Raw genomic sequence first — 17,282 nt, forward strand, 5'->3', positions numbered from 1 at the left:
TTTCTGAGCTAGGAGTGCCATTATCATTTTACAGAATAGAGAAATGGAGTCTTTGCAGTTTTAAGACTTGCCCAAGGTCATACATTCTGTAAATGGGAAAAATGGAATTTAAACTCAGGCGTGCTGTTTCTTGAAGTTCTGGGATCTTAGCATCACACAGCAGCCACAGCCTGGTAACACCATTATCAAGCAGCATACTACTTTCATTGCACCCGTAATAAATGATGTGTACCTAAAAACAAAAGCCATACTACACACCATCTACAAGCTGTCCCTGCCTGTCTCTCTGATCTCATCTTCTCCCACTCTTGGCCTCATCCTTCACTCTGCATCACTTTGTTGTTCCTAGGAACACAGTGGGCTTGTCCTGTTTCAGGGTCCTTGCATTTTCGTTTGTTGCCTTTTCCCAAATCTCCCAGTGGAAAGCAGTATCACTTCATTCAAGGCCCTGTTCAAATGTTTCCCTCATCAACCTATATAAAATAGTACTCTCCCACCACTCTCTCTCCCCCTCCCACTCCCTGGCTGTCTTTCTTCAACCCATGTCACCACCACCTGACATTACGTTGTCTCTACTACACTACCTGACATACACATTATTTTGTGTCTGATTATTCATCGCTTTTCCCACTGGACCAAAATCTCCACAAGGAGAGGGACTTTCACTGGCAGAGAGGGGATGCTCAGTAAATATTTGTTCAATTAATTTTCAGTGATTTTCATTTCCATCCTTACTTCCGTAATTGTTTTCTTTCTGTTTTTAGGCCTTAAAGTCTTCCTTCTAACTCTTGTTAGCCTGTCATCACCTTGCCCCACATGATGGACCTTTAGAAAAAGATCATTTACCTACTCTTTCTCATGAAATTTCTTTTTTTTTTTTTTTTTTGCGGTACGCGGGCCTCTCACTGTTGTGGCCTCTCCCATTGCGGAGCACAGGCTCTGGACATGCAGGCTTAGTGGCCATGGCTCATGGGCCCAGCCGCTCTGCGGCATGTGGGATCTTCCCGGACCGGGGCACGAACCTGCGTCCCCTGCATCGGCAGGCGGACTCTCAACCACTGCGCCACCAGGGAAGCCCTCTCATGAAATTTCTTTAGCGATATGAAGTCTTGTTCTAATCTGTCAGCTTTGGTACCAGGAAGGGGATTGAAGCATTTTAGTGTCATCGTTATAGAATATTCATATAGGACCTAAAAGAGAATCGTGTGCCAAGGTGTTTACAAGCTACCATGTGCTGACCGTGCTCGACCCTTTGAAAGAGCTGAGGCTTACATTCTCATTGTTAAAGTGTAATCGCTGGAGGAAATATAGCCATGCAGACTGTGATGGGGAAAATTATGTTCTGACAGCAATGTGTGCTTCATGAAGACATTGGAAATTTTTTTTTTTTTTTTGCGGTACGAGGGCCTCTCACTGTTGTGGCCTCTCCCGTGGCGGAGCACAGGCTCCGGACGCGCAGGCTCAGCGGCCATGGCTCACGGGCCCAGCCGCTCCGCGGCACGTGGGATCCTCCCGGACCGGAGCACGAACCCGGGTCCCCTGCATCGGCAGGCGGACTGTCAACCACTGCGCCACCAGGGAAGCCCGACATTGGAAATTTTTAAGCCTCAAATTTTATAAAGATCACCGAATTCCTGCTGATATTTCTAACATGAAATTGGCTAGAACTATTACCAGTTGCATATTCTGTTTTCACAATATTTATTATAAATTTTTAGAGTAGCCAAATTAAATAGATTATTTGATATAAGTAAACTTTTAATAATTTTTTCATTTGAGGTATTATCAAAGAATTTGAGTTTCCTATGTTCTATATAGGACAGTATTCAGTTGGGGAAAAAGTAAATGTTAATTTAGAAATGCTCTGAAAGTCTTCATCAGGAAAAAAACTTGTTTAAGATGTTTCAGAGGCCTTTACCAGAAACTGGTTATGTGATCTTAAGTAAGCTAGTTCATCTTTTTGTGCATTTGGTGTGATGGACTATAAGCTATAAACAAAGTTGAATGTCAACTCAGCATAGCAATGTGATTGAATTAATTAGAAATTCTTGTTATAAAGATTGAGAGTTTAAATAAATTGATCTTGTTAAGTTAGTCTAGTAAAGCTTAGTGAGGAATTTGCAATATTGTCCTTGTTTTTCTCTATTTTGAACAGGACAGAGATCTCTTTAAAAAGGCTTTATGCATTCCTTGGTGAGAATTTTATTTTCCTCCTTTGTATATTTTAACAGTATAATACTGGTATTCAGTTAATGCCATATCATCATAATGAAAAGAAGACATGACAACATCTTTTGTTCAACCAAATATGAGCACCTACTATGTGCCAGGTATTGTTCTAGTTACTTGAGATACATCAGTGAACAGAATAGACAAAAGTCCTTGACCTCTTGGAGTTTACGTTCTAGAGAGAAAGACAATATACAAGAAGTGTAAGTAGATTATATAGTATGTTAGATGGTGTTAGGGTTATAGAGAAGAAATTGAGTGGAGTAGGATAGTCCAGGAATGCTGGAGACAGTCAGGGTAGATTTCATTGAGACAGTGATATGCAAGCAAAAAATTAAAATAATTTAAGGAGAGGATTGATGCATAAGGATATATTGGGGGAAAGATTCAGACAGATGGACCCTGAGGCAGAATCCTGACCAGAACTTTGAGGATATTGTAAAGGAGGAAAAAAACTTTATTCTCTTAGGTTTGGCTACTGGCCCTGCAAATCTGACTGACAAAAGACAGATTAACAGGAAAAAGAGGATACACATTTTAATAGATGTTAAAAATTTGATTTCTACTTGCATGAAGCCTTCTTGTATATAAAATGAAGACCCAAAGAAGTGGTTAAACTCAGGGGCTTATATGCTACTTTACCAAAGGCCAATAAATTGTGGACAAGTAACTAGACAAAGGAAGGGGGGTTGGCTTCTGTGGGTGGTAAATTGTGGGAAGATAAATATATGGGGGAAACTAATGGAAGATAAGGGTTATTTAGGAAGGTTTGTTACGCAGACTGAAGTTGGTTCCTTCTCCATTGATGAGTAGTGATTAAGGGTCATCTTACTCTTCCTGGTATGGGAGAGGGAGACACCTTTACAGATGGAAATTTATGTCTTGCTTTTAGACATAAAGTGGGAGAGCCGAGGGCTGATTGCTTTCAGCTCAAAGTGGCATAGTTTGGCCTGGCATACTCTTGTTTTTTTTTTTTTTTTTTGAATCTTCCCAGACCAGGGCACGAACCCATGTCCCCTGCATCAGTAGGCAGACGCTCAACCACTGCGCCACCAGGGAAGCCCATGGCCTGGCATATTCTTAACTCCCTTCATTACCAAGGAGTCCAGTGCAGCTGGAGTGGAGCAAGCGGGGAGGGGGAGAGGGTAGGGAAAGATGAGATCAGAGCTCTAATCTTTTGGCGGGTGGGGAACGGGGCTGCCAGATCCTGTAGGGCACTATTAACCTCCAAAAAGACTTTGAATTTTACTCTGAAAGAAACAGGGATCCTAATGAACAAGAGGTAAGACATTTTCAATATGTAAACATTACCTATGTTTAAAGTGAATTCTTCTGTAAACCCTCTCTGACTGAAACTCTTGAGAGGTATTTGCTAAAATGAAGCCAAGTGTTTCCTCTCACTGGTCTGTTGGTGGTTCCCCCCTTGTCAACTGAGTGTTTAATTGACTAGTTTAGGATCAGGTATTTTATACAGGAAGTTGCTTAGCATGGCCTCCTGCCTCTGCCTAGCATGTCTGGAGGTCTGAATGTTGAGGAGACCCCTCAGGGGTGTGGTTAGGACTTGGCTATAAGTTATGTCACCCAGCCTGGATCTACTGAAACATATAACATTCTTCAGATTGGGCTGCACCACCCCTGGTGAGGCCTCCTGTAGAGGAGACAGCAGTAGCACACCTCTCTCATACAGCGGTGTGAGTGACACTGAATCAGTATATGAGCCTCACTTTTCCCACCCCACCCCCTCGTCAATGCTCCCTTCTTAGCGGGGCACACGCCCTTCAGTGCAAACATCCCCAAGGCCAGACCTTACCGACTTGCCAGAGGGTCTTCTCAGCCTCTGTTGCTTTTTCTGTCCTGTAATGTGCCAGTGTCTTTTTCTCTCATCTCTGGCACATTATAATCAGCAAACCTTTCTGGTATCTTATCAATATAAGAAGATCTTCAAGTGGCAGTGGGCGTATTCTCATTTGATAGCATGGTGTCATCATTGCAATCCCTAAATATGTCCGATACTCACACTCTTTTTTTTTCCATCCAGGGAGGGTGTCAGTGTACAGAATTGGGCATCTAGGGACATTGGGTTGAAAACAAATGCCGAGTGTGCCAATTCATGAAGTTTGTGAGTGAATTCTCATAGCACTTAATAAGACTGGTGCTCTGTTTGGTACAATCAGTGGTAAAGGGTCACCCCCTCACCTGCCTGCAATGTAGTTCAGATCTCAGCCACTGTCAGAGTTTTGCTCTCGCATAACTTGCCTAGTGGGATTCCATAACTTGCCTAGCACGTGCAGGTAAATTTGCAAAGTTTTAACAGTCAGGCAGCCCCTGTGAAGATGTGTTTTTGCCCAGGTCTAGAATGATCATTTTGATTCAAATTGTAGCTTAGGATTGCTCTAAATCCCAAATCCTAGACAAGGCATCTAATTTCTGAGTGTAGCTGGAAGAAAGCCAGGCCTCTTTATGATCCAATCTCAGGACATAGGTATATTCAATTTTTATCCGAAAAGTAATTTAAAATCAAGTTAGATGTTTATGCCATTTTTCAAGAAAATGTAGGGAGGAATTACTTCAAAGCAAAAGAATATTTGTAAACATCATTTTTCATCTGTCACAGTCTGTCACATGGCATCTTTCTTACAAAATTTCTTATCTTTTTTCAAGTCCCCTAGGTTGACTGATAGAATAGTGAGGACTTTGAATACTTTTTTTGTTTCTGTTTTATCTCCAGTATTGTATGGAGGTTTTGGAAATATTAATATAGACATAGAAACATTTCCAAATCCCAGTTATTTTGGATATGTTTAATATGTCTGGCCATGTCTCCTGTATATGCCTATTCACAGGACATTTCTGCAATCCATAAGTCATGTACAGAAAAAAAATTAATCTTTAAAAGATTATTTTCACACTGACCTCTGTGTGTGAAATATTATGAGGAAGGAAGAGTTTGAAGCATAAAAGACTTTATGCTTATGTTATTTTAGGTTTTTGTGGCATTTTAAAAAGAATTCATTTATTTTTAAAAATTACTCTTTACAATCATATTATAAGTTAATATAATTAATCCTACTTTTCCAAGTAAGAAAATGATAATGCCATGGGACCTAGGGAACAACAAACAGTAACTTTTACCACTGAATTCAGCTCTAAATATGCCACTTGTTTGTTGCTTCTGATGACCATTTATGGAACCAAAAAATGAACCTTGGGAGACAAAACAATATGTCTAGAGAATAGCGAAGCAAAGGAATGGATGGGATACCTTAATGACTGGCTTAAATGTGTAAACCTCTGAAAGGATATCTCCATATGCATCTCCCAAAGACACTTCGCACTTGATAGATCCAGAGCCATAGTCATTATACACGGTCACAGGGAATGCTGATCTTTCCCCCTCGGTTCTCCTTTAACACTTTATAAAGTATGCACACCTCTATCATAGCACTTTTAACATCGCATTGTACCTTATATGCCAGTCTTCTCCTACTGTACTGCCAACTCCTTATGGCAGGAAATGGATGTTCCTGACCTTTATAAGACAGTCAATAAATGCCATTCAGATGAAAGAAGGAAGGGAGGGAAGGAGGGAGGAAGAAAGGAAAGGAACAGGCTAGCAAATGAGAGGGACAGTGGTCAATGAGATGTGCATGGTCCACAGCATTGCTATGATTGCTCAGTTTCTCTGGAAATAACCATGGAACAGATTTTTTTCCATGTGAGGTGTTTGTAGTACCTGTAGCAGAATCACCTGGTTGGGGTGCTTCCTAAAGTTCAAATTCCTGCATCCCGACTCAAACCTACTGAATCAAAGTCAGCATTTTTGAAGGAGCCCCCAGGATATTCATTGTGAGCAATGGAGTTGGGCAATCATTGCCCCAGAGGATCAGTTAGCTAAAGGGGAAGGTAGCCAATGATGATTTGTGACCTACTGAAAGTGCAGGAGATGTTGGTAAATCAGCCTATTTAGAGATTTTGTTTAAGACCCCAAGGTAAAATCATGTGGTTCTCATTAAGGGAAGGGGACTATTTCTCACCTAATTAACCAAATTTCCGAGAAAATTCTCTGAGCTACTATACTCTGCAGTTAATAGAAGAGAGTTAGTTCTGTGTGGTGTTATCTTATATCCCTACTCCTTTACTTCTGGGTCCAAACACTTTGTTTCTTCCTTGGAGAAGCAGACTTAACAGAACTAATTCCAGTATTAAAAAAAAATTAATTGGAAAAGCCCTAGAAGAGTATAGTTGATGCTTGAAGAACATGGGTTTGAACTGCTCAGGTCCACTTATACACGGATTTTTTTCAATAGTAAATACTGCGGTACTATGTGATCCACAGTTGGTTGAACCACAGATACGGAAACTGCCTGTGGGTAAGGAGGAACCCCATCCGTATGCAGAGGGCCGACTGTGTCGATTTTTGACTTCAGAGAGGGGCGGTGTGCCTAACCCCTGCCTTTGTTCAGGGATCAACTGTAATTTTAAAAAACACTATATGAAATCATTTTCGGAAAGTATCATGGATTGCTAAAATAAGGCAAGAGTAAAGATTTTCAAAAGGTTTCTTGATCATGTTCCCACAATATTCACAAACAGGAATGAAAATTATATTAGAAGGATTTTAGGGCTTTTTGGGTGTGTGCTTTGCCTTTTTATTTACAGAACATGTACTGCCAACTAGATTTATAAGAGAACTAAGAATATGTAAGAGACATGAGTGGACAAGCTTCATATAAACCCTGCCAAACAAAATAAGGTTTAGAAAAGATATTTAGGTACATGAATTAAACATCCCCAATGTTTCTTTTTGTAATTATATTCCAGCTAGAAAGTTACCTAAGTATCTAGAACGTACACTCCCAGAATACAGACTCCATTGTAACTATAACAGATATTTTAATGTTAGTAAGAAGGGAAATAAAAATGTGGGTGGGAAAGGGGGCAAGGAAGGCAATGGTCCAAGAACAGACACAGACAAATAGGTCTCATGGAAGCTGACGTGTTTCTCGGTTGAGAGGAAGAAGCTAAAGGTCAAGGTGAGAGAAGGTGACTGATGGAAGGGTTTGAGTCAAGGGCACCACCATAATGGGGGGCAAAACCCTGGGCAAGAAAGCAAGAAATACATGTGGGTTCAGAAAAGGTGGCAGTAGGGAGAGGGAGAAACCAGGGAAATGGGGCTTGATGTCCTCCATGTTCTAGATGCCATAGGGTGCATGGTACCCTGCTGTAAGTCAGAGGGTGGAAATCAGGATGTGAGAACAGTGAGACAGATTTGAATAGCTCTTAAGAGAAATGGGAAAGGGAAGTAGCCAAGTATAAATGGAAAAATTGGTAATTGGCTTTAAAGACCAATGACATTTCTTTGATCTATCAGAATCTTTATTCAATTAAAGGAAGAAATAGATGTATAATTATGTCTATACAATACATGTAGGGAATTTAGAAGCCTTTCTTTGGTGTACTGTTTTTATACTCAGTTATTTTTCTTATTTGGAGTTGGGGGCATTTAAAAAAGATTGAGTCATCTAATACAGATGTTAAATGAGGGTGAAGAAAAACAACTTACACAATCTGGGAAAAAATATTCTGTCCTCAAATATCCATAAAAAAATAGACCTGAGCAGAAAAATGCTGTCACTGAAAAGATGTTCTTGGGCTAGCCTAGAACGGAGCGCAACCTAAATGAAAGTGTTAACCTACTTAAGGAAAAAAAGGTTTAGTCTGAAGGACAAGTTAAAATTGGTCTTCTTGAAACAAAGACAAGGGATGAGTCATTCTAGGTATTTTTTAGAATGGTGCCGCCAAGGCTGGTCAGAGCTCTGCTGGCCCACGTCAGTAGGAGCTGGAGCTGTGGTGGAGACTGTGAGAGCCGGCACAAAATAATTTGAACTCTGTGCCACCACACTGGTTTATTTCTAGGGATTTTACATTTTCAGTTAAGAGTAGCTTCCAGTCGGTAGCAGGAGTGCTAGTATCTGTCAGGGATGATGAATTTTCAGAAACATAATCTCACTGGAGAAAGATTTCCATCTAGAATAACCAGAATATTAAGCAACTTGGGTAACAGACAGACACTGTGCTTGGTGGGGAATAAGACCTTCCCCATGAAGGTTTACAGATTTGTTTCTTGCTATGGCATTTGGGCTTAAAAAAAAAAATCAGAACATACCCATCAAGCTTCTGGTCTGGGCCTGTTCATCCTAATTCTGACCCATTTCTCAACATATATGGGACATTTGAGTTCCCTATGGGCCTGAATACTCATGGTACATTTTTGACATTTTGCTTCAAGGGGCTAGCCTTTATTTCTTTAAATATCATATACTTAACCAAATGGAGTTGTCCACATAGCCTATGAACCAAAGATAGGAGTAAAAGTCAGAGATACATGTTTTATCCCAACTCACACAAGCTGGTGGGTGAACCGAACCCCTAACTCTAGGTCTCCTTCTTGGTGAGGAGTCTGGGGAGGAAGCACCCATAACTCATCCTCCCTTATTTCCAACTTCTGAGACCAAGGATGGATATTCGTGCAATGCAGTATTTCTACCTTGAAGTGAATATAACTGGCAAAGAAAAAGTTATTAGTGGCCCTTCTTGGAACAGGAGATGCTGGCACTGGTTCTCTGTCAAAATTCTCCTCCAGGGAACATGTAAGGGGTTGTGTCAAGCCTCAGGCATCACTTCTGCGTGGAGCTCAGTCCTCTCACGATATCTCCTCATCCCATTACCCCCACCCGCTCCTATTTCTGCTCCTTAGTGCCCCATCTTCCCAGGGTCATTATGTCAGTAGTGTGTATTTGGTTTGACTTAACTGATGGGTTGGGGAGAAAAAGTTTAGTAATAGCAGAAGTGCAAACCCTCTCACAGAGAGGTCACTTTACCAAGTACAAATTTATTAATGTTGCTTTTTATCATTGTGATCCTAATGCATGCTCCTTAAAATGAGATTTGATGTTGCCTCATCTTTCCTGAGGCCTCAAGAGGAAACTGACACAACAGTAGTTTCAGAAAATTTCCCACGTGCATAGCCGTGTTTTTTAAAAAAAGCATTTTGAACAGCTGGACACCTTCTACTCCCTATACCTGTGTTCTGTTCCCTTCAGGGTCCAGTGTCTTGCATGTGGCCAACAGCTAATACAATACATTTGTTTGTGAAAACATGAGGGTCCCTGTCCCTATGCCAGCAGCTCTGCCCAGTATGTTTTAGAAAGGAAGAAACTACCTTTGTTGTCTAACCTGGAGAAGTGATGCAATCTCAGAGATTCTGGGTCAAGTCAGGCATGATGCATCTAAATCACTGAGTGATTTTTAGGATGGTAATTGTGTCTATTAGGAATTGTGTTCAGCTGCAAGTAACAGAAACCCAACCACAGGAGCTTAAGTAAATAGGAATTTATTTTTGCCTCAGTAGCAAAAAGCCTGAAGGCCATTCAGGGCTCAAAGGATCATCATGGATGCTTCCAGCTTCTTTCTCTGCCATTCTTAGTATGTGGCTCTCATCTAAGGAGAGGGGAGGGGGGAGAACAAAAAGATTATTGAGTCTGTCCTTTTATCAATCAGAAAAATAACGGCTTTCCTAGAAGTCCCACCCAGTAGAATTCTACCTACGTCTCACTGGCCACATGCCACCCTTGGCTGCAAGGGATTCTGGAGAGGCAACTATTTTTAACTGGGCACATTGTTACCTCGGACAGAATTGGGGTTCAGTTGACAAGAAAGAGGCTCAAGGGATAGGCAGTGAGCAGGGTCTGCCCTGAGGAGCCACATGACATCTTTCAAATCCAGTTTTAGGTGATTGTCTGAGTACCTTCTAAATATCAGTGTTGTGTTTCTATTTTTGTGATGGAATGGAGTGGATTGCCTTGCGTTGTTTATCTATGAGGGGAGGTGATGCCCTGAGTCAGTTATGCCTTTCCATTCTTACAAGAACAGTGGCTGCTTCTTGGCCTTTTCACGATAAAGAATCTTTGACTTATACTGTGCTGATTACAGGTAGCAGGAAAGGACCATTCCTCCCAAACTTCTTTGACTTCTCAATGTGATGAAGCCAGTGGGCCCCAAGGACAACCACTGGATTGAAATCCAGTGGAGCTGGATTATCCAACCCCTCACCTGGCCCACTTTCTGTTCCTTTTATGCTCATAAGAAATGAGGTTTTTCTTAGGACTATTCCCTTGGGCTTGGGACCTTTTCTCTCCTCTCTTATTTTAGTGGATCTCTTACTTCACCCTCGGCTTAATTCCAGCTCTCAGTTAAAATGTATCCCTAATCTTCCCTCCTGGGAAAGGGATTTGGGGAAGCAAATGAGGTACATCTGATTTTAAGAGCCAGTATCTCTGCACACATTTTTGTGTACGTATAGAACTCTGAATGGTCTTCTTTTTCCTGTTTTTAGTTTTATTTCCTATTCCAGGGCCCTAGGACAGAACTTCAAACTAGTGTGATGTAAGCAACTTAAAGAATATGAATCCCTTGGGCTTCCCTGGTGGCGCAGTGGTTGAGAGTCCGCCTGCCGATGCAGGGGACACGGGTTCGTGCCCTGGTCCGGGAAGATCCCACATGCCGCGGAGCGGCTGGGCCCGTGAGCCATGGCCACTGAGCCTGCGCATCCAGAGCCTGTGCTCTGCAACGGGAGAGGCCACAACAGTGAGAGGCCCGCATACTGCAAAAAAAAAATAAAAAGAATATGAATTCCTTCCACCTTCAGGGTGGGGAAGAGCCTGGGGCAGCCAGAGCACCCCTACTATAATCTTAAGTTGTAAGTGTCTCTTTCATGTACTCCAGTGTGTCCTACAAATATTACCATTTTCTTAGTGCCATGAGGTCAGAGAGCTTGGAGAATGCTACTTTCAGGCTGCTCTTTGGATCTGTTCTTTCTATCCTTCTTCCTCTTTCCTTTTCTTGTATTGACTCAAGGTCTACTGCTACCGACCTTTTGTAAACGATTGTCCTAGCCAACCTGATAACTTAGTTGGTGTCTCCTAAGCACTGTCCATGGCCAACCTGTGCTGTGTCTTGACTCAGTTTCACAGCTCAGTGTCCGTTTGTTTCATCCCATCTTGATTCTGTTATATTCTACCAGCTTTGCTCTTCCTTTTCTTTCTTTTTTTTTAAATTTAACATCTTTATTGGAGTATAACTGTTCTACAATGGTGTGTTAGTTTCTGCTTTATAACAAAGTGAATCAGCCATACATATACATATATCCCCATATCTCCTCCCTCTTGCGTCTCCCTCCCAACTTGTTTATGGTTTCCTTTGCTGTGAAAAAGCTTTGAAGTTTCATTAGGTCCCATTTGTTTATTTTTGTTTTTATTTCCATTTCTCTAGGAGGTGGGTCAAAAAGGATGTTGCTGTGATTTATGTCATAGAGTGTTCTGCCTATGTTTTCCTCTAAGAGTTTTATAGTGTCTGGCCTTACTCTTCCTTTTCTTTTGATAAAGGATTTTATAGATGGGAGCTCACCCAACCCTTTTCTTATATATCATCTCATTGCTGGTTGACGAGCAATCGTAGCCTTTGTTCTTTGTGGTTTTGTCTTTTGGCAACAGTGAACAACCTGGCCAAGCCTGGACGTGCCATCTCCTTTCCACCTTCCCACCCTCCTCCCCAATTCTCCTGTATAAATGCAAATGTAGAAATTCAGGGTAATCTGCTGGGAGGAAGTAAGTCATTAACAATAGTGTTCATTAATATTTCCCCTTTATTTTTTTTCCATTTATTTTAGAACTTGTATTAGTCTTTCAGCTAAGGAAAGACAAAGAGGTTATAATTAAGATTAAAAAGTGTTTCTTTGTTTTTTTCAGATGAGAATTCTCCAGCCAACTTCTGGGATTCTAAAAACAGGGGTGTAACCGGAACACAAAAAGGACAAATTGTATGGAGAATTGAGCCTGGGCCTTATTTCATGGAGCGTAAGTAACTAAGTGGGAAATATAAGTTTGTGATTGAACATTGCAGAAATATGCAGAAATCTATAGAGTCTTTCCTGAATTTTATTGTAAAAGTTTTGGGCTCTGATTTATACATGTATGCCATGTTGCACCAAACTGGAAAGTATATTGTTTTGGAAAATACTCATTAGACAATGTTCATATAATTTGAAAAACTAGTGTGTGTAAAATGTACCTGATGAATGTATGGTATATAAATTATGTATGGTTATTTTAATACTTTACACATATTTATATACCCTTATATCTCATTTATAATTAATATTATATTAATTACAAGGAGCAGAAAGAATAATTCAAGATTTCAGTTAATCTAAGAGTTTTATTTGCCCGTAGAATATTTGACTGTTATTTTCCCCAGCAGCAGAATAAGTTTTGCATTTGGGTCTTGGTCTTTCCAAGTGTAGATGAGATAGTGTGGGGCACACTGCCATAGAGGTCATTTATTAGGAATCAGAAATTGACTGCAAATAACAATTTCCCAGTTGATCTGATTTATATTGATACTTACTTATAAATACAAGTGCTTATATATAGTACTTATATATGGTATTATATATGTAAATGATTTACTAGTTGGTCCAGGTTAACTTCTACATTTACAGAATTTATTTTTCTTTAATGTAGAAAAAAATGAGCTCTTTAAAATTTTTCTGAGCTGTTTAGCTCTGTGTAAGAATTAAATTTTCTATATGCAAGGGATTTAATACAAGAAAGAGAGAGAGTGTATGGATACTGGTACTTAAGAATGGTAGTTATTAAACCATAAATTATAAAGTAAGTTTGATTAAATGGAAATCTGATGTAAGCATGTCTTTCTTGAAGCATCTAAAACTTCTGTAATATAAAAAGTCATTTTAAAAGATTAACATCTATTATTTTGAATTGCCATTAGAGACACCAGATAATTTCTTTGACCATCCTTACTGGTAGGTCAGCATTTCATAGTTTTCTCGAATCCCACTTCTGTCCTCTAAGGACTGTCTTTTTTTTCATAGTTCAATTTCTGGCTAGATTTTCTCCTTACATGGAATGTAGTTTTTAAGGGAAAATGCTCATGATATAACAATAAGTGGGAAGCAGATACATACAGCGTAATCCCAGCTAATACAGCATGTAGGAAAAAGTCTGGAAGGAGATTAGCCAAAATGTGAACAAGGGATGTATCTGGGAAGTGAGATTATGGGTGATTTGTTTTTATTGCCTATTTCTACTTCTCTTTACTTTCCAACATTGGTCCAGCTGCCATTACTAAATAATGAGAAAAATAAGTGGTAAAAGAATCTGGTGAAAATGGAATGGGAAGTAGCTGGGTTTACTTTCAGTGTAATTCCTCCTTTGAAAAGATCCCAGGGCTTATGAGGATGGTCTAGCTGAGAAGTATTGCCAACTGAACTTCAGGGAAGAAGGAAAAACCACCTTCCTGTTTGCTTTAAAATGCTGGAGACGGCTAGGAATGGTTGCCTGTTGATGGAGTGCGCAGATTCACATGATGGGGCTCATGTGAACACCTGGGAAGAAGTCAGTACCACACACTGCTATAATTTGTAACATGTATAAGAGACCCATTTACAGAGTATCCCACTTGACATGATTGATTTTCTTGCTCCATGAAGTATGAATTAGAGATTCATAATGTCCTGGCTGATTAGGGTATAGTAAACATCTCTGGCATGACAAAATTTTTTCTTCACATCTCAGTCTTAGTATTTAACAGAAATGGGCTTGATATTGAAGCTAGGAATTGGGAATGCTTTTGCTTTTCTCCTCTAATTTAGCATTTCCACCTTAATTCTTCACACACAAAATTGGGGGTATTGTGTAGCATAGTTGTAAAATTGGAAATATTTAGTAATGCATTTTTAATTTTTTAAATTTTTTTGTTGTACACGGGCCTCTCACTGCTGTGGCCTCTCCCGTTGCGGAGCACAGGCTCCGGACGCGCAGGCTCAGTGGCCATGGCCCACGGGCCCAGCCACCCCGCGGCATGTGGGATCCTCCCAGACCGGGGCACAAACCCGTGTCCCCTGCATCGGCAGGCAGACTCTCAACCACTGCGCCACCAGGGAAGCCCAAGCAATGCATTTTTAAGGACTGAGAAAAGTTGTATAAGTTTAAGTGCAAGACAGTGAATAGGAATTACAGAAAGATTTGGCTTTAGAGTAACTTTATCTTCATTCATCAGAATGGGATCTCTCCCAACACACATCCCTATAGTTTCAAAATCCATTCAGTGTGAAAACCTCAGGTGGTGTTTATATCACTGCTTAAAAGTGTAGTCTGTGTCTCTTAGATCTCACAGACATCATTTTTTTTTTACATCTTTATTGGAGTATAATTGCTTTACAATGGTGTGTTGGTTTCTGCTTTATAACAAAGTGAATCAGTTATACATATACATATGTTCCCATATCTCTTCCCTCTTGCATCTCCCTCCCCCCCACCCTCCCTATCCCACCCCTCCAGGCAGTCACAAAGCACCGATCTGATCTCCCTGTGCTATGCAGCTGCTTCCCACTAGCTATCTACCTTACGTTTGGTAGTGTATATATGTCCATGCCTCTCTCTCGCTTTGTCACAGCTTACCCTTCCCCCTCCCCATATCCTCAAGTCCATTCTCTAGTAGGTCTGTGTCTTTATTCCTGTCTTACCCCAAGGTTCTTCATGACACTTTTTTTTTTCTTAATTCCATATATATGTGTTACCATATGGTATTTGTCTTTCTCTTTCTGACTTACTTCATCCCACCTCAGAGGCACAGCACTGCCTCCTGGCTGCAGCACCAAAAGCCTTTTATGCACACGGCTCAGAATAAAAGCGAGAAAAAGTAGAAAGAAAGAAAGAAAGGGAGGAAGGAAGGAAGGAAAGAAAGAAAGAAAGAAGATAAAATAAAATTAAGTTATTAAAATAAAAAATAATTATTAAGAAAAAAATTTTTTAGAAAGAAAAACAAAAGCAAAGAAACAAAACAAAAACGGACAGATAGAACCCTAGGACAAATGGTGGAAGCAAAGCTGTACAGACAAAATCTCACCCAGAAGCATACACATACACACTCACAAAAAGAGGAAAAGGGGAAAAAAATCATAAATCTTGCTCTCAAAGTCCACCTCCTCAATTTGGGATGATTGGTTGTCTATTCATGTATTCCACAGATGCAGGGTACATAAAGTTGATTGTGGAGATTTAATCCGCTGCTCATGAGGCTGCTGGGAGAGATTTCCCTTTCTCTTTTTTGTTCTCACAGCTCCCGGGGCCTATCTTTGGATTTGGCCCCGCCTCTGCGTGTAGGTCGCCGGAGGGCGTCTGTTTTTCGTTCAGACAGGACAGGGTTAAAGGAGCCACTGATTGGGGGGCTCTGGCTCACTCAGGCCGGGTGGAGGGAGGGGCACGGAGGGCGGGGCGAGCCTGCGGCGGCAGAGGCCGGCATGACGTTGCACCAGCGTGAGGTGCGTGATGCGTTCTCCCGGGTGAGTTGTCTGTGGATCCCGGGCCCCTGGCAGTGGCGGGCTGCACAGGCTTCCCGGATGGGGGGTGCTCGCACACAGGCTTCTTGGTGGTGGCAGCAACCGCCTTAGCGTCTTATGCCCGTCTCTGGGGTCCTCGCTGATAGCCGCGGCTCACGCCAGTCTCTGGAGCTGCTTTAAGCAGCGCTTTGAATCCCCTCTCCTCGCGCACCAGGAAACAGAGGCAAGGAAAAAGTCTCCTGCCTCTTCGGCAGCTCCAGACTTTTCTCCGGACTCCCTCCCGGTTAGCCGTGGTGCACTAGTCCCCTTCAGGCTGTTTTCACGCCGCCAGCCCCTGTCCTCTCCCTGCGCTCCGAAGCCCGAGCCTCAGCTCCCAGCCCTGCCCGCTCTGGTGGGTGAGCAGACAAGCCTCTCAGGCTGGTGAGTTCCGGTCGGCACCGATCCTCTGTACGGGAAGCTGTCCGCTTTGCCCACCGCATCCCTGTTGCTGCGCTCTCCTTCGCGACTCCGAAGCTTTCCCCCTCCGCCACCCGCAGTCTCCGCCCTCGAAGGGGCTTCCTAGTGTGTGGAAAGCTTTCCTCCTTCACAAATCCCTCCCAGTGGTGCAGGTTCCGTCCCTATCCTTTTGTCTCTGTTTATTTTTTCTTTTGCCCTACCCAGGTACGTGGGGAGTTTCTTGCCTTTTGGGAGGTCTGAGGTCTTCTGCCAGCGTTCAGTAGGTGTTCTGTAGGAGTTGTTCCCCGTGTAGATGTATTTCTGGTGTATCTGTGGGGAGGAAGGTGATCTCCACGTCTTACTCTTCCGCCATCTTCCTCACTACTCGACATCAATTTTTTTTTAACCCCGTGTCTGGCAAGAGCAGCACTAAGGGGACTTCCCAGCATAATGAAGTTTTGCTTGAATCTCTGGAGATGATGGTGTGAAACAAAAAAGTCGGGATTGGGGGTATGGGTTAAAAACTTCTGTTTTCAGCCTCTGATCTTGAAAGCTTATGACATTAAAAAATTTTTGCTTTCATCTTCAGAGAGAAAATTTATCTTTAGCTAATCAGAAGTCCAAGCAAAGTAAATTCTCAGAAAATTAATCTGAGTTCATGGGCAAACCTGGATTTGAGCACTATTTAACCTGTTTCTGAAAGTAAAATGGCTTTGGTTTATCTGAATAAACTCCAAAGGAGGCAGGACGCCCACACTTATATTATTACGGGACCTACTGGAATGAATTTGAAGGACAAAGACAGGTTTATTTCTGAGTAAGTGACCTTCCTAGACATTGGAGAGGAGGATCAGCTTCATTGCACTTACTTGTCATAGGACTGTCACAGTTCCTCAAATGAGCTTATGCTTGCAGAAAATGAATGGGTCCCCTGAGCAATGTGTATTCTTGAGTTTTGAAATGTAAGAGGTTTCAGGAATTGCCTTGGCATGCTAGGATATCTATTTTATTCTTCATAGGCTTTCACAGACTATGGTCATTCATTCATTCAGAGCTGCTTTTTGTCCTTCCTTCATTTCTTCTACTCATCTATCCATCTATGTCCCCAACCATCGTGAAGTATTTAGTTAAGTATCACCTTTGTGCCAGGCAATGTTCGAGAACTCACTGATTCCTGGATCAGTGAATAAGCTTAGAA

The 17,282-nt window shown here is 41.6% G+C and overlaps 1 protein-coding gene across 2 annotated transcripts in view; it reads left to right on the forward strand.

The window, feature by feature from the left end:
- HECW2 (HECT, C2 and WW domain containing E3 ubiquitin protein ligase 2) overlaps positions 1-17,282 on the forward strand; it is a 258,616-nt gene that overhangs the window by 66,885 nt on the left and 174,449 nt on the right. For both annotated transcript variants that reach the window (XM_024733635.1, XM_024733636.1), the window contains exon 2: positions 12,036-12,143. In XM_024733635.1, coding sequence (XP_024589403.1) covers positions 12,036-12,143 — 108 coding nt within the window. The remainder of the gene's footprint in view (positions 1-12,035; positions 12,144-17,282) is intronic.

The sequence above is a fragment of the Neophocaena asiaeorientalis genome, unplaced genomic scaffold, assembly GCF_003031525.2.
Source record: "Neophocaena asiaeorientalis asiaeorientalis breed wild unplaced genomic scaffold, Neophocaena_asiaeorientalis_V1.1 scaffold24, whole genome shotgun sequence".
Lineage (NCBI taxonomy): Eukaryota > Metazoa > Chordata > Mammalia > Artiodactyla > Phocoenidae > Neophocaena > Neophocaena asiaeorientalis.